General features: G+C 38.4%; 3 protein-coding genes across 3 annotated transcripts in view; 1 reads left to right on the top strand and 2 right to left on the bottom strand.

The window, feature by feature from the left end:
* LOC125234663 (leukotriene A-4 hydrolase) overlaps nucleotides 1-178 on the bottom strand; it is a 41,968-nt gene extending 41,790 nt beyond the window's left edge. Inside the window, 1 exon segment of the mRNA XM_048141002.1 lies at nucleotides 153-178. Coding sequence (XP_047996959.1) covers nucleotides 153-163 — 11 coding nt within the window. The 5' untranslated portion in view covers nucleotides 164-178.
* Nucleotides 179-2,135: 1,957 nt separating this feature from the next.
* On the top strand, nucleotides 2,136-5,068 carry LOC125234493 (neuralized-like protein 2). The gene is made up of 2 exons (XM_048140752.1): nucleotides 2,136-3,041; nucleotides 3,218-5,068. Exons 1-2 carry the CDS (start codon nucleotides 2,351-2,353, stop codon nucleotides 3,325-3,327), a joined length of 801 nt encoding a protein of 266 aa, XP_047996709.1. The 5' UTR covers nucleotides 2,136-2,350; the 3' UTR covers nucleotides 3,328-5,068.
* Nucleotides 5,069-6,025: 957 nt separating this feature from the next.
* LOC125234922 (adenylate cyclase type 10-like) overlaps nucleotides 6,026-15,073 on the bottom strand; it is a 50,013-nt gene continuing 40,965 nt past the window's right edge. The window contains exons 26-38 of the mRNA XM_048141345.1: nucleotides 14,752-14,806; nucleotides 14,414-14,554; nucleotides 14,139-14,248; nucleotides 13,257-13,438; nucleotides 12,919-13,075; nucleotides 12,560-12,694; nucleotides 11,675-11,796; nucleotides 10,807-11,006; nucleotides 9,490-9,655; nucleotides 9,236-9,383; nucleotides 8,169-8,275; nucleotides 7,904-8,042; nucleotides 6,026-6,320 (exon numbers count right to left, since the gene is read on the bottom strand). Coding sequence (XP_047997302.1) covers nucleotides 6,162-6,320; nucleotides 7,904-8,042; nucleotides 8,169-8,275; nucleotides 9,236-9,383; nucleotides 9,490-9,655; nucleotides 10,807-11,006; nucleotides 11,675-11,796; nucleotides 12,560-12,694; nucleotides 12,919-13,075; nucleotides 13,257-13,438; nucleotides 14,139-14,248; nucleotides 14,414-14,554; nucleotides 14,752-14,806 — 1,821 coding nt within the window. The 3' untranslated portion in view covers nucleotides 6,026-6,161. The remainder of the gene's footprint in view (nucleotides 6,321-7,903; nucleotides 8,043-8,168; nucleotides 8,276-9,235; nucleotides 9,384-9,489; nucleotides 9,656-10,806; nucleotides 11,007-11,674; nucleotides 11,797-12,559; nucleotides 12,695-12,918; nucleotides 13,076-13,256; nucleotides 13,439-14,138; nucleotides 14,249-14,413; nucleotides 14,555-14,751; nucleotides 14,807-15,073) is intronic.

Genomic DNA, 15,073 nt, shown 5'->3' with positions numbered 1-15,073 from the left:
TTTATTTATATTGCCCATTGTGTTCACAGACACTGACGAGTTTACGAGTTACAGTTATTACTGCAATACATTAAGTAGTCTGAACTATTGTACTCCCACTCGCCAACTGCCTACATGTCAATACATAGTGTTATCAATGTAAGCAATACTACCTTTTGACCATTATCACTGCGTATTACGAAAGTGATTCTGTGTGTAGGTTTTAGATGAGGCAGATACAGACGAGGTACCTACAGATAATATGTATGTGTGATGATTATTTATATTAGATAACCTAATAGGTTATTCCAGTCATTCAGTTATATTTCAATAAAGTAAAGAGTGGTTCATATAAGATTATGAAACTATATCAGTCATCTATTTGCTATTTACACAAGCGAATTATGTTAATCATTTCGGTACCAAGATTAGATTTTTACGAAGTTCTTATTTTGAAAATATTATCCTATTATTACTTACCGGCGAGCAATAAATGTAAAATATTGATTGCCAAAGGTCAATGAGACGAAATTAATTTCGCAAATAATAAAGACTATTTGTTATTAAGTGAGTAATCAATTTTAATAATGCTGATAAGGAATCGAGACAGCAACCATTTGTACCTGTGGCAGTTGCGTTTGGTTTAATAAATTAAGTTATCTTTAGTACAAAATAAACTGCAAAGCTTGTATTTAATCATGAGTCTAAAATATTGAATTCGCCTTTGAAATTTGTATTTTTCAAATAAGTACACCGACATTAAATATACTTTTATTAATATATTGCAAATTTAATATAACTTTAAAATGCACTAGCAATAACTAGACGCAATGGAAAATGACAAAAAGTAGGAAAGTGAGGTTAAAATTGCTTTTACATACCTGTGTAAAGGGTTTATTTTTCTGGTTGTTATGCTTTGGACAGGAATTTCAAATGAACACTTGATGTTTAAATTAGCTGCTAAGAAACCATAAGTTCTACTGTTTTTAGTTAATGCAGACAAACGCAAAGTAGGACCACAGTATAAAACCAGTAATAACTCTTCTTACAAACTTCACGCCGCGCGGTGTGTCCCCCTCCCTCCCCTCGCATGCGGCGAAAACATGCGAAACTGGTGATTATTGGGCTGGACAGTCGGGGCCGCGTTTGCGCGCTGTGTTGACGTGTTGAGTTCGGGAGAAAATGACGTCAGCACCGAAGACATATTTTCGTTACTGTAGTGTTTATGGGTGTATGGAAAGTTCTCAAAATGCGGAAATGTCATTCTTTAGAATTCCTAGACACCCAGAAAAGTAAGTGGTTGTTATATATTTGCAGTGTTAGGTACATTATTGCTTACGTAAATGGCGTAAAAGTGAGATTTAAAGCTAGAATGACACATTAAAATCAATAAGGATTTATCTGTAACGACATTTAGGTAGATGCTGCGATCTATCTAGCTCGAAAGTTTGGTACCTACTTAAATATTGTGCAAACATCTATTCAAACATTTTATGTAAATATGATTTCGTCAGTATTTAAGAAACAAATACGTACTTGAATCTTTATTAGATAAAAAGGTAGAAAGAGCGTTGGTACTAGCATAGCGCCATACACAGTTACTAATACGAGTAGGACAGTAGGTACCTACGTTTCTAGTTCAAACGAATCTTTTTTTTATTGTGATGGATTGGGTGTATTCTAGAGAAAACATATAAAATGAACACTTAAATTAACGCTTTTGCAATTATTGTTACACAATCTACTATTGCGCGTATGAGAGTAATATATTTATAATGATTTTTTGTATCTTCAATACTGACTAATGTGGTGTCATTTATACTGTGGTAGGACGAAAAAATGTAAACACTTTACCGGTGACAGACATGATTATTGATTACGTTTCTTTTCATGCCAGTTTACTAACCATTGAACGATGATTGAATGGAAATGTAGGAGTTATTAATTTGCACAACAGAAACCTTTTAAATAATCCCCTTTTATTGCAAATAAGTAAGCTTGTTGATTATGATTATATTTCACTTAAATTGAAGACACGTAAATTCATATTAATTGTATGTCAATTTTCAGCTTAAAACATGCAAGCTGCATGACTTGAAATGAATCCTATTCTTATAGCACTAGCAAAAAAAAACAAGTTGTCAATGTCATATTAGTACTGTGATACTGTCAACGAATGTCAGTTGGTTGATGTTGAGAAAGTTGCAAAGATTTCCTGGTTTTGTTAGATTCGCAAAAGCCTGATGATCAATGTTATTGTTCGCAATGTATAAAAATGGGACATTCAAACAATTCATTTTAACTTCCGAATAATATGTAACTAAATTCAGTGTTAATTTGTGTTAACAGTGCACCTGATGTGTCAGTAAACATGTTATCCAGATTTCACCACTATCACGGCTCGAACATTATTCTCTTTGAAGAGAACACAGTGGCTTATCGAAAGGCTAGTTTTGCCCATGGATTGACTTTTAGTGAGAAGCCTCTGCTGCCAGGGGAAATATTTTTAGTAGAGATAGAGAAAACGGAACGCGGATGGAGCGGGCATATGAGGCTGGGTCTCACGCTTCTGGATCCGCAGACGGCAGCTTTAGGAGATAAGGGCTTACCGCAATATGCGCTCCCAGATTTGGCGAACACTGGTATGTCTTGGATTTTTCCTATTTCAAAGTCTCAGAACAATGTACTAATTGAACTTGTAAACCAAGCAAGTGGGCGGCGCGAGTGCGAGCCCCGCGTATCTGTGCTGGGCGATGGCCACAGCGTTCGAACGCCTCGCGGCTACATATCTAAAATGGTCCTAAAACCGCAAACTTTATCACAAAATGGTACACCGCAAGGCATATTACCTATGGATGCTGGCAGTCGCATTGGTGTTATGTTTGTCCCATGTCCAAAGACTAGTAAAGATGATCCTGACATGGCAGAGATGCATTTCATTATTAATGGTGAAGACCAAGGACCATGTACTAAAGCAATACCATACTCAAGAGGACCGCTGCATGCTGTGGTTGATGTTTATGGAACTACAAAACAAGTGAAAATTGTTCAACTTTATGGAGGTAAGAATTCATTCAGATTATATATAACAATTAAATTTACTAATTGCCTTTAACTGTTTTGCCTTTCTTCAACTTGCATACTATACTATGTTGGATGCAAACATGCTAACTGATTAGTTAAATATGTACATTATCAATATCTATTACAACTGTTATAAGAATTCCATTTGTTTCAGTCAAAACTCTGCAGTCCGTCTGCCGAGACGCGATACTCCAGTACGTACAGGATGGCTCTGTGAAGTCACTGCCCTTGCCTAAATGCATGAAAGACTTTCTACTCTCATAGATGAGGCTAAAGCTTGAATAAGTCACGAGAAGACAATAAGGCTGTTACTGAACAACTGCAGTAGATATAATTGGCAACATGGATTTAATGAGCCCTTCATTTGTGTTGTAGTGTGAGTAAAAACAGTTTATTTGTAAATACCATAGGGTTATGGAAGCTAGGGCCTGGAACTATTGAGATTTGTCTAGTAAAACATTGCATACTCAAGGATGTTTATTTGCATAATAGTTTGCAAGGTTTTTTTAATATATCTGTTAAGTTTGTTGCTGTTAAAAAAATTAAAGTAATCAAGCTATGAATACACTTGGCAACAAATTTATGATGACATTGATGACCTATTGTGCAGTTGCGAGATGGCATTGTTGCCTAGTGTATCTCTGGCTTAAAGTATAAAAAGAACATAGGGGGCAAGGACAAGTTTTTTTTCTTCATTTTCGTTATGATTTACATGAAGGGCTCATATGTTTATTACTCTGTTTTTTAATTGCTTATTTATTTTCTGAGGAAGTCATTACCAATTGTAATGACAGGGTTTTCAATCCTTTGGCACAAACTTAGTATTTCTGTATCTCATGATAACATAGACTTTGCAAGCTCAAGCACATTTATTTTAATAATTATAAGTCACTTATTCACATCTCATTATTTTACTTAGTGACTATGCCATTTTACTTGCATTCTGTCCTTTCTTCTGATAGTAAAACAATTCTAATAATAAAAAAACAAGTTAGTAATGTCCTTTTCAGTCCTCTTCATTTGGTAAAGTTTTTTGATACTTGTGAAGTTTTGACCATGGTCTAAAAACTTATATAACATTCCACCGATTTTCTTGCATATTTGTATCTAATATTTGTCTATTTATATCATAATACACCACAAATTGATCATCATAAAAATGCATTGTGTAATATTATTATTTGTTAAACAATCATGAAAATTTAAATGAATATACTAATTTATTATTTTCTTGTGAATGAGGAATGATCTAAAACTTGTAAATAATTAATATAATTTTATTATGCTATCTTTGAATATATTTTTCAAAACTTTCCGAGACTAATTCAATTTCTACAAAAACCTATAACATAAACTTGTTTTTGCAATAGTTAGTTTTTAATCAGCTATGTTTATACAGACATAAAGTGTGCACATCTTTTAAAATTGCAGTGGGAACTAGGGACTGATACCCATATCATTTCGATCGATCGGATAGATATCGTAAACGATCGGTCGCATCGAAAGCGCCAGCCACACACGAGACGATCGATCGTTTACGATATCATATATAAACGATAATGAAACGATAAACTTTCCGTACGTTGTATGGACAATTGTATGGATGGAAACTTTCCATTTCATAAATTTAAATTCCCTTTATTTTTCGTGAGTTTCGTAAATTTTTCAAGAAATATAAGACCTTTTTTGAAAGTTTCCGCAACTTGCACATCACTACTTTGGCACAACTTATAGGCAGCAAAACATGAAATTTTTGGTATGCCATTTGCGAAGTCTGTAGAATCCTTTAACCAAATTAATAATAGCAGACTTATTGGGATTGATGCGACCATTGTTCATAATATAACTCATAAAATGGTTCCTCGTTCAATGACAGATAAATAGCACTATTTGAATTGTTAAAGAAATGTGTAAAATAAATTCGAAACATAGATTGTACTATGTAGTTAGTGATAGATAAGTATGATTATAATTCATATATTATAATTTATTGTTTAAAACTTGACCGTTGTTTTTTTACATTTTATTCTGAACCGTTTTTACGAGTAATTTATGTACGTATACCTAACCTAACTATCCCAACCTGTACTTGGTTTCCATTAGAAGTTCAGCTAGTTTGACTTAACAACAATAATTTATTAGTTACCAGCGAGATTACTACGCGAAACGACGTTACTAAGCAAGATTTGAAGACATATCGGATCATAGGATATAGTATTTTAAGGAACAGGCGTTCAAAGGAGGTCAAAAAATACGAGTGGCGTGGGTAACAAATTGAGGCGAAGCCGAAAATTGATAATAAAGGCGCCACGAGTATTTTTTGACTCAGTTAAACACCTTTGCATACAATACTTTTTCTACGACCATGCACTTAGTCTTCAATAGTTTTCTAAAATACCTTTCGTGAAATTCACACTATTTCCTGTATTTTGACGCAAAGGTTTGCACTGCCAGCGCAGCTGCCCAAAGCCATCCCGCGCAAGCGCGCAGTATCGTTATAACAATGCGTTGCCATGGTTACAGATCCAAACAATGCGTTTTCAATTTTTTTTCTTAGTGCGCGCATGCGCGGGAATCCGACAGACGCTGGCTTTGGGGAATAGACTTTTATGTAGTGTTTTAAAGATCTATGCACGACCCTGTAAATGACGTACAATGTGTAACAATTCGGGAGTAGAAAAACCAAATTAATACGTTCACTGTCCTAAACTGAAGCGTCATTTCCACTAGTTACCACGAGTTGTTGGTAACTTCTGGGATTTTCTCCGAGTAGCTTTTTACCAGTGATTAAAGGTGGAGAAAAATATTCTACTAGTAACTAACTAGTTGGAATAACTCTTACTGAACTGTCATTTCCTTTTCATATAAATGTCATATTACCACACTTTGTCAATGCAAGTATTACGAAGACTTACTTTTTAAGACTAAAACATCAAAACAAACCAATCCGGCTCGAAGGACCTTTATTATATACTAACTTTATTAAAAACTCTTAAGATAAAAAAATAACAAAATACCACATTACTAAGTTAAACCAATATCATATCGAATATAGAACAGAGGAGATTGTTTGTTAGAACTAGAGTTAAAGCTTAAGCTTAAATCGAAGAGCACCTCAATAACGCTTTTGGTAACGGTAGAGTGAATGGTACAAATCCAACGTTCTTGTTGAAATGTCTGTAGTTCAGGAGGTTATCCGGTTCGATATGCTCCACCCAATAGTCTTCAAGCTCTGGTTCCAGTGTACCTGTCCAGTGCTGTTAAAAAACATATTTTTAATATTTAGTGTATAAAAGTGACAATGACAACAAATCTATATATCTACAGTATAGACCGACCGCTTATCTGACAATGAGTTCTCGCACATTTCACGCCCGTCCCTCAGTCCCCGCAGTCCGCCGGCAAGGACTCATTGAAACGATCTACTTATAACTAAAAGTATCACTTCTTTAACGCGTCCCATAACTCCCATAAGGACGCGACTTGCTTGTATAATTATACGGAATACGAATATCCTGTCAATTCGGCGAAGCACTGATTTTTACACACACGATTATTACACATAATTATTTTAAAAAATCGGGACTTAATCGCGTATAACTACATATTAAACTGACCTCCAACGTTTCAAGGACAGCGTTGTCCCCGTGGTCTCGGAGAAGACTGGCTTGAAATGACATCAACACCTTCTGACAGCCGCGCGAGTTTTTCGAACTACCCGCACTTGGTTTTGATTATCAACTTGAACTGTTTGCGCACTAGGGATGTTACTCTGTCGACATACAACACTGACGATATTCGATCTAACGACTGTCGATATTATTTTCGGCTTACACTTATTAATGACAGGATTCCATTTAATCTTATACTTTTAAACGAGCAATAATTGCATGCATTGCAATGTATAAATAAATAAATAAATAAATATACAAGAATTATTCTTGTATATTTATTTATTTATTTATACCGACGATCTCGGAAACCGTTCTAACGATTTCGCTGAAATTTGTTATGTGGGGGTTTTCGGGGGTGAAAAATCGATCTGGCGTAGCCTTAGATCCCGGAAAACGCGAATTTTCGAGTTTTCATGCGTTTTTCTTCGCGCGCCATCTCGTGTGCAGTAGTTGTACTGTTAAGACAGAATTCTTTCGGTCGATGTAAGTACTATTTATTGCAAACACTAGATGGCGACACAGGTCAAGGCTAAAACGAATAGAAAATACACTATTTGAGTTTTTGTGGCGAAATGCGCGCCATCTCGTGTGCAGTAGTTGTGTTGTTAAGGCTGAGAATTCTTTCGCTCGATGTAGGTACTATTAATTTTTGAACTAGATGGCGACACATGTCAAGGATACGAAACAGAACCGAGCGAAGCTCGGTTGCCCAGATATTATGTAGTTATACGCGATTAAGTCCCGATTTTTTAAAATAATTAATTCGGCGAAGCCTCCTTAAAGCAAATTATAGTGTGAATGTTGCTTGGAAACGACACAAATATTACCTACAGTAACAATTGGAAAACGGTCGGAGGCGGCGCCAGATTTAGGCAATTTCTTGCTCGAGTAATAGACGCGTTCTCTGTGCGATTTCCTAATATTCAGGCGAGATACACAAAGTCTACACACATATATGACACCTACTGTAACTACGTAAGTTGTGGTGATTCGCTCAGTAAGATTGTAATTAGGTACTAGCGAATGCTCGCATTGAGATAGTTCACTGACCTTTGACACCGATTACTTAATGCAGGTACATCGTTTTGTCTCCGCGAAATACGTACGCAACAATCTGAACCTTAATATCACGGGCAAAAAGGAAAATTCCATTGTAGAATGCCAACCTGCCGCGTATGTTCCGCCCAGATTAAAGTTGTTCCTTCAGCTAATTCCTTTGCAAGTTCAAAGGTCTTCTCTAAATAGCTACGGGCACGGAATTTGTTGCCTTTTATGTAGTTAAAGTAGGCCAGGAGGAGAAAATATCTGAAAAACAAGCCAAGGAATTTATTATTGATGCTGGGAATAGTGGTTTTGGCCAAATACCCAACAAATACTGACACAAATGTCCCTCTCGGAAGGAATTAAATAATAATGTTAAAAAAGTGTAACCTTGGTTGATATATTGGTGCTCTCTGACAAGACTTGCTCAACATTTCGAACATATTCTTAATTGTTCCTTTGATAATTGAAATCTGGTCCTCGTTCATTGCATCAATCTGTAAAACATGTAAAGTAATATACTTATTCTACTTATACTTCATCAATAGTATCTTTTAATTATTTGTTTAGCTTAATTATTGACACTTTTACATCACTTTTAGGATTCATTTGACTATACCTAAGCACATACTTACATAGAAAAACTACTTTTTTTTTCAATAAAGAAATAACAGATACGAAGATTACGAAGCATAACGGTTGTTAATTAAAGATCAGAATTCGATGATACTAAACACCACATACATAATTGATTAAGGTTCTGACAAGGAATTTGATTTCCAATCAGAATCCCTGTGGGAGCGTAGGTTCGTATCCTACCGACTGCGCCATGTAAAGTGTTAGGGATCATACAATGAAACCACCTCAGCGGATTATAGACTGATTTATTATTGTCGCTTGCGTGCCGTTACCGCCTACCCTACATTACCTACATACATCTACCCACATAGTAATGTGTCAGTGATTAGTGGCAACTGTGCAACGCGTGTAAAATGAGTTGCCACTATTCCTCACTTCAGCAGAACCTTCAAGCCTCCGCCACACATATAACGTTTTGATAGCGTAGCGTTAGCGGAGAGCGCAATGACAGCGGTGCGCCAGAGGAACGCTGGCGTTCCGCTCGCAATCCGCGCGCATTCCGCTCGCAATCCGCGCTCGTTAGTTCCCGCCGGCGTCCGCTGGGCGCAACGCCAGCGTTCGTCTGGCGCACCGCTATCATTGCTCTCCGATAACGCTCCGCCTACGCTCTCAAAACGCGCATGTGTGGCCGAGCTTTTACCATGAGATTTTGACGTTTGAGTACCTACAGTTTGACTAAAAAGATTAGAAATTAAAAAGTGGCAATATCGTAGTGTCGTCCCATTTTCTCACACTTATTGATTTGAAAGGGATTTGGTCAGACTGTAGGTACGTTACTCGATATCATCAACGTCACGGAATCTGGAAACGTAACTTACCTCTCTTACTAACATTATAAGCCAACCCTCCAATAAAATTAACTGCAGATGAATCTTGTATTCAATTTGCTTATTCTCGGTTGACATTATTTCTTTTACCTTCTTTTCCCATAAAACTGACGTCTCCCATGCGCATACTCTAACGGTTCTGTAAAAAACGTGGATTTTCAAATCCAAGAAAGAGGAAGTTCTTTATTCGACTCTGGCTAGTACAAAGTTCGGCTTTTTAAAAATCTTACAAAAGTACAACTTACATTAGCCACATACAACCGAAGTAGTCCCACGCAGCATCCTTACTCTTAAACGTCAGGATAGTGTCTCCATGCTGCATGTAGAATCTTTCGCATTCTTGGTACGTCTCCACGCAATAGCCAGTCTCGATTAGTATCATCAACGAGTACGTGTAGTACCAGGTTGTCGCTAAAACAAACCCATTACTGAAAACTGCATCAAAATCGGTCTAGTAATTAAGGAGATAATCGGTAACATTCGTATGCTTATACCTTCTCCATGCATGCGCGGATCCAAGGGGGGGGGTCATGGGGGTCATGACCCCCCCCCTGGAGCCCAGGTTGGCCATACAAATAGACCACGTGACCCCCCTCTGGGGCCTGAGCCTTTACCACGTGACCCCCCCTGGGCACGAAGCTGGATCCGCGCTTGTCTCCGTGCCGTCTTGGGTAAAAATTTGAAGTGTCGAGATCTTGTAAATAAAGTACAAACGTGAGCAGAAAGAACTGTCCTAATATTAAGAGGATACGGTAGCGTAAATGCTAAAATGGAAAGGAGCCCCCCCCTTTCAACTTGGGAATTTTAGTTAAATATAGAAGTGTTATGAACTAGATTTATCGAAAAAAAATTGTCCATTAAGAACAACTCAGTCAAAAGATATTTCAAAAAATCTTTAAAATCGAGGTTCCGTTCTCGACTCTTTCCTCCTTTAAAACTTAATCAATCGGAACGAAATTTGAGAATCTGAATAACAATGAAATAATCTATGTCGGACCGTTTAGCTTTTTTGGTTAATTGTTACCATTCTTGAGTATCACACCTTTTTTTGCGCCACAATGAAAAAGGCCGTTTTAGGAAATTTTTGATTGGCTCTAGAGTCTTTAAAAAGCAGAATATCAAAAAATCAAAACGGTCCGACACAGATAAAAATAATAACAATCTGTGTTGAAAAATCATTGCTCTATCTTCAAAAGCCAGGGAGGAAATAGTCGAGAGCGTTTGTATGGAGAATTGACCCCTACCGTATCGTCTTAAAAAGCATATTCGGCCTAAGAGTCATCATGGTGTTTGGTCGGTCGGTTTTAGGTATCCACTAATGCACAAATGTAGGGACTGAGCAAGGGCGCTAGCCGAGCGGCAATAACCGCGGCCGTTGCTGTCAAAAGGACTACATTCAAATATACATTTTGATCGTGGCGGGTGATTCGCTATTTGCCCTCCGCTCCGCATGTCGCCCGGCTACTTAAGCATCACGATACAAAAGAATTGGCTTGAATTAATCTATTTTAATCGACGCCGCCTAACTAAAATCGCGCGTCGTCTAAATGAAGTATACATACAATTCAAGTTAAACTCGCTACACCTATACAGGTTCTCCTTCATCAGTATCACCATCTCATTAAGGCGCAGGTCACTCAGCAGCAGTCTCAACACAGACACCACGAGACGTACGCGCATGCCCGAATCTTTGAGCATGGTCACCATGTGCATTACTGGCACACCGAACTCTAGGCTCTCGTTCTTCTTGCCGTATTCAACACTGAAATTAAAAAGTTTGAGTTAATGTGGGGAGAAGAAGTGTCAACGAGCTGGGAAAACCGCCATAGGGCATGAATTCTCGATGTAAAAATAACACTTCTTCTTCCTCGGTTCCTCATGGCTGAGGGTCGCGACCACATGAGGTCGTTGCACCAAAGCTCTCCATTCAGAACGGTCTTCTACAGTTCTAATAATATGCGTGTGTTAACACTTTCGAAACCGGGCTCTACGCGGCGCTACGACATTTTCGCTACATATGGGTTTCCCCATGTAATCGGCTACGCTTCTACGAGCGGTGTGCCCGACAGTCGGGTTCTTGGTAGCGAAAGTGTTAATCCCTGGCAGGCCTTAACGCTGTCCACCCAGCGGGTTGGTGGATGGCCATGGCCACTCCCCCGTCCTCCATCCACCTTGCCAACCATAATACGTTTCTCAAGATTGTCCGGCTCCCGCCTGGCCACGTGTCCAAAGTAGTGACGAATTCGCTGGAGGCAAATGACAGAAAAGCTACCGCACCGCAGTGAATTTTAGGTTCCGCCAGGAACGACGCATTGGTGCGGCGCGCCGTCTATGGAATAGCCAAACAATAACACTAGATTACATATTTTCAATTCGAAGTATGAAGTATCTCCTTTTTGTGAGAATGGGATAAAATAGAAAGGTACTTACTAAAACAAAAACACTGTGGTGTAAAGAACGCAGACCGCTCGCGCTTCCGCATCGTCCAGTTGACCGCGCTTCCGTCTACAGAGCTCTATGACCATGTTTACTATCTTTACACATTTGGAAATCTGGAAATAGCAAAACTGTTCAGGTATTGTGCCTACTGTAACCAAGCAACAATAGTTACTTATTTGTTATACAAGGGGGCAAAGTTGTATTTTAACGCCGAGTGTGGAATTGAAAAACGAGCAAGTGAAAGGAGTCTATAGTTGAACCACGAGCGAAGCGAGTGGTTCGAGAATATAATCCTGAACTTGCGAGTTTTATAACACACGAGAAGTAAAATACATTTGCACCCGAGTGCAACACAAAACTTTTCCCCTCACTATAGCGAAGAAACTACAACGCAAAAAATGCGTTTATCACTGCTTCCAGTAGTTCCACAGGTGGTAAATCATCTTTATTACTAGATTCACCTGCTTTTATCAATTTTAAAGCAGTTAATTTGACTTTATTCAAGGTCAAATTACTTTACCCACTAGTGGATAAAATGCGTTTTTACCCGCTGGTATTAAAGGACAAAACACGTGTTTTCGAGCTAGTGAGGGGAAAAATTCTTAACGCCTTGCGTCACCAAAAGTAATGAATACAATCCACCTCTATAGCTCTAACTGTTACTGCCTTTAGCACCTGTAAAGCTTTTTAGGACGACATTATAAGCGATCTTGGCGTGAAAAGAGTTAAAGATTGAGGTGAACATAAAAACTCTTTAACAAGCAGGGGCTCGAACATTGAATCGTGACAACATAAGTCCAATTGCAGTACTTTACGCGACTTATTTTTTGTCTATTATGGTTAAGAGTAAAACTTGCTCAAAGTCATAAGTCATACTTCCTTATTGTTCAAATGCGTCGTAAGCATGTTGCGATAACTATCGCAGAGGAGTGTGAAGTTCGCGTTGCTCCGCAGGGCGTAGTCTAACGACCATTTCGCAGTCAATTCAGCACTTGAATATTCTTTGCACGCCTAAAACAAACATTTCAGAAATAAGATAGACCCCCTTAGATAGAGTGAGCGAACATGTGTGCATCCTTTGCAAACGCGATTTGTGCACCAACAAACGGACACAATTTCGTAGTGCCAATAACGCTCGTCTTTGCGGAGTAATTATAAGTCAATGCCCAAAAAACGACTGGGTACACAGCCATTTGCAATAATCATGTAGGGAATAGGAACTCAAGGTTACATACTATAAACAACGTATAGAGCCGATTTAATGTGACCGCAACTTCTTCGTAAAAAAAGGCAATCAAGCCATCCTCTGTCCCGACAAAGGCTTTCGGCGCAACTTTGAAAGCCATCCATTGGCGCACGCTTATGTGCATATTGCGGATTGTTTGCTGGTATCTGAAACCGAAGAAAGGTCAAAAACAGCATAGAATAATCTAAAGCCCCTTCAGCTTAGGAGTCGTTTGAAAATCTGACACAATTAGAAAAATTGCAACGAATTGAGAAACTCCTCGTGTAGAAGTCGGTTGAAAATAAACATCGTTATAATTCGTCTCGTTTGTCCAGTTAAACTGCTTACTTAGTTGTAGGGAATGGATCACGAAACAACTCCAACGCGCGGTGCAGGTGTTTCCTCGCTTCTATAAATTCTCCAGACGCGATCATGCAGACCCCTCGGAGCGACATGATACGTCCCAAGCAGAAGTCCTTGAACCAGCTAATCTTACAATTTACTTTACACATATCCCAGTATTCTTCACTCTGCAAAATGAATCACTGAGGTAACAAAGGTCGAGGTACAACACAAAGAACTATCATAATTGGAGATAACCTAACCACAAAATTAAAATTTTGAAAAAACCTCCGACCGCGACGTAGTGGACCGATTTTCATGAAACATGGCTAATAAGAACATTCCCGACTAACTCGGCTTTCAAAAAAAAAACTAAATCGAAATCGGTTCATCCGTTCGGGAGCTACGATGCCACAGACAGACACACACACAGACAGACTCGTCAAACTTATAACACCCCGTCGTTTTTGCGTCGGGGGTTAAAAAGAAGGATACCAAGGTTCAAGATTATTGATATGAGTATAAGATCGGATCTCTCTCTAAAGACTACTGATGCAACCTGTGTGCGCAGCCATTCGGCTCATTCGAAGAGATTCGCTCGTTTCATTCGAAACGTTCACTATAACATCTATTTCTATTGCCGTTGCGTATTGGCGCGACAGAGCCAGACTGCATTTCTGCGGCGTTTGGCGTCGCAGAAATAATACCATACCATTCGGCTACGAGGCCTGAACAGGTTTTTTACCAGTGGCGACCGATGCGCGTACGTTTGTAACACTGCAGTAGGAGAATAGGTGCGATGTGAATATGAAGCATATGGAATCTAAGACTGCCTTATATCGCGTTATTTTGATCCTTCCGAAGACTTGATCTCCCTGAGCGGCTTACCATAATAACGATTTCCGCTTCATTGAGCAAGCAGAGTGCTTGTGGTGTGTTCGAATTCAGACACAAGAGCGCATATTCTAAGTAAGCTTCAAACAATTGTTCATGCTGGCCTGTAATCATGAGGTAAAATTAGGACTTGGATGAGAATTTAATCAACATACAGAAATACTTCAATCGATCGAAAGAACTGTGACAAATAGGTTGAAGTTTAGGGAAAATATTAGTATGGCCTGGAAAAGTTATGATAATCGTGGGTATAATAAAATGCACGTCACCTGCTCCACAACAATGATCAATAATCTGGTCATATGCTGCCAAGGCTATAGCACGACATTCGCAATTGGCCACGTCTAGGGAAGAAAACGATCGCACGTGGGTATCAGATTTCGGCGTATTTGTGGATACACTTCCCTTGCCTGTAAATAATGTTTTTATTTATAATTTGAACTTTCATACTATTTTTTTGTGAAGTCGTCGAAGGTCGGACTAATAAAACGCCCCACTTTGTACGTTACCATAAGAACGAGATGCTTGTATCTTTTTATGGCACGCGACAAAGTGCGAAATTTTGCCGACCGCGAACACAAATTAGAAAACGAAGTGTTGAAATTACCTGGAAAACTGAGTATCTCCTCCGAGAAAATCCGTAGCATTGCCGATGAGTGAAACTGGTAATAAGATCGAATTAACTTAAAAAAGCATTATTTTTTAGCAAGTAGATTTAGTAGATTATAATAAATAAAGTTTAAATAACAATATAACAAATTTTCAGAATATAATGCTATGAATTTTTAAATGTTACATTGAAATTTGTTCCGAATCAGAATCACGAAGTTTCGTCGTGCCGAGACGGCGAAGCAAAAGATTTTTGGAAATATGTAACTACTGAATTTTTGTTTGTAAATGTTATGCTTTCCATTGTTCATGAGCCAACT

This window comes from Leguminivora glycinivorella, chromosome 16, assembly GCF_023078275.1.
Source record: "Leguminivora glycinivorella isolate SPB_JAAS2020 chromosome 16, LegGlyc_1.1, whole genome shotgun sequence".
NCBI classification, from domain to species: Eukaryota; Metazoa; Arthropoda; class Insecta; order Lepidoptera; family Tortricidae; genus Leguminivora; species Leguminivora glycinivorella.
The sequence above is the reverse complement of the archived record's forward strand: the minus strand, read 5'-3'. Positions and strand labels throughout refer to the sequence as shown.